The sequence below is a fragment of the Chaetura pelagica genome, unplaced genomic scaffold (assembly GCF_000747805.2).
Source record: "Chaetura pelagica isolate M959 unplaced genomic scaffold, ChaPel_1.0 scaffold962, whole genome shotgun sequence".
Classification (NCBI taxonomy): domain Eukaryota; kingdom Metazoa; phylum Chordata; class Aves; order Apodiformes; family Apodidae; genus Chaetura; species Chaetura pelagica.
Genome location: NW_009952479.1, coordinates 28,145 through 29,679, shown reverse-complemented (window position 1 = coordinate 29,679; position 1,535 = coordinate 28,145). Strand labels below are relative to the sequence as shown.

General features: G+C 62.6%; 1 protein-coding gene across 1 annotated transcript in view; it reads right to left on the bottom strand.

Moving 5' to 3' along the window:
• The window catches only part of AATK (apoptosis-associated tyrosine kinase), a 12,121-nt gene that overhangs the window by 8,222 nt on the left and 2,364 nt on the right, over window positions 1-1,535 (bottom strand). The window contains exons 3-6 of the mRNA XM_010008655.1: window positions 1,438-1,517; window positions 1,158-1,276; window positions 556-643; window positions 289-422 (exon numbers count right to left, since the gene is read on the bottom strand). Coding sequence (XP_010006957.1) covers window positions 289-422; window positions 556-643; window positions 1,158-1,276; window positions 1,438-1,517 — 421 coding nt within the window. The remainder of the gene's footprint in view (window positions 1-288; window positions 423-555; window positions 644-1,157; window positions 1,277-1,437; window positions 1,518-1,535) is intronic.

Genomic DNA, 1,535 nt, shown 5'->3' with positions numbered 1-1,535 from the left:
ACTGAGGCTGGGGGGACCCCAGGGAAGCCCCTTTCTGGCACAGCCAGGAACACCCCCCGTTCCCCCAATCCCTGTGAGGACCTGCAGAGCCTGGTGCGGGTGGGGATGGTCCGATGGCCCCCGATGGCAGTGCACCCCCTCCTCAACAAAATCACTGATGCTGGAGTCTCTGTCTGTAACTCACTCAGCACCAGGATATTGTTGGGCAAGAGAAGCAGTGGCGGGGCAGGAACGTCAGCATCCTGGGAACCCCCACAGCCAGACCCCCCGCCCCCCAGGCCAGCCTACCTGTGGATGTAGTTGTTCCTGTGCAGATGCAGGACACCACAGGCCACCTCACACGCCATCCTCTGCAGGGTCAGCGGGTCAGGGGCCATGGCCTCGGCCCCCCGGCAGCTCCGCAGGTACCCCTTCAGGTCACCCTGCCGGGCAGTGCCACTGTCACCATCCCTGGCGCTCAGCTCGCAGGGGGCTCAGCTCTGGCACCATGCACCCTGCCCTGCCTGCAGCCCCCTCCCCTCGTGTCTCAGCCCCACGGCAACACCTCAGACTCACCAGCGGGCAGAACTCCATCACCAGCAGGTAGGGGGTGACCTCGGCGCACTGGGCCAGGCACTGCAGCAGATTGGTGTGCTGGAGGGCCCTGGGTGGGGCAGAGCAAGGGGGGCACGTTGGCACCACGCCAGCTGCAGCGGGGGGACGGCAGCAGCCCCCCCAGGAATCATCTCCTGGTTTCCTCTGGTGCTGTGCTGGGGGCTGGCGCCGGGGCTGCCGGGAGCGGGTACCAGCACGTCCCAAGCAGAGCCCTTCTGCTCTGCTTAGAGGAACCTCTCCTGATATTGCTGTTTCACACTGAATAGCATTTGTGTGACAAGCTGTAGCTTCAAATTGTAACTCAGCTGACCCCTGCATCCCTGGACTTCTCCCTGACAAAATAATAGAATCGTTTTGGTTGGAAAAGATCTTTAGGATCATCAGGTCCAACCGTTAACCTCTGAGGCCCAGGGAGATGGATGGCGGGGCCAGAAAATCTTGGCTGGGCACCTCCACAGAGCTGCCAAATGTGGCACAGAGGGGACCAGGCACCAGCCACCAGCAGCCTCACTCCCAGCTGTGCCCGGTACCGCAGCAGCACCGCGGAGCGATGCTGGACGTACCTGTAGGGCTGCGCTTCCTCCAGGAACTGCATCTGGTCCTGCACACTGGCACTTGCCTTCAGCTCCTTCACCACCACCTGGGTGCTGCTGATGCCCGAGTTCACCTCCCCAAGGAACACCTGTGGTGAGGGACAGGTTCATCCCCTCCGTCTGAACTCCAAAACCCAAACTATGTCCAAACCCCAGACCCTGTCCTCTCCCCAGACCCCATCTTGCCCACCCCGGGTCCTGCAGCCACCATCCCCCGGGGTGTCCCCAGGAACCTGCTGGTGCCACTCACCTTGCCGAACCAGCCATGCCCGATCTCCTTCAGGTAGAGCAGGCTCTGCCGCCCCAGGTCTGCCGACTTGAGGAGCTGCACTGTAACAGAGCACATCC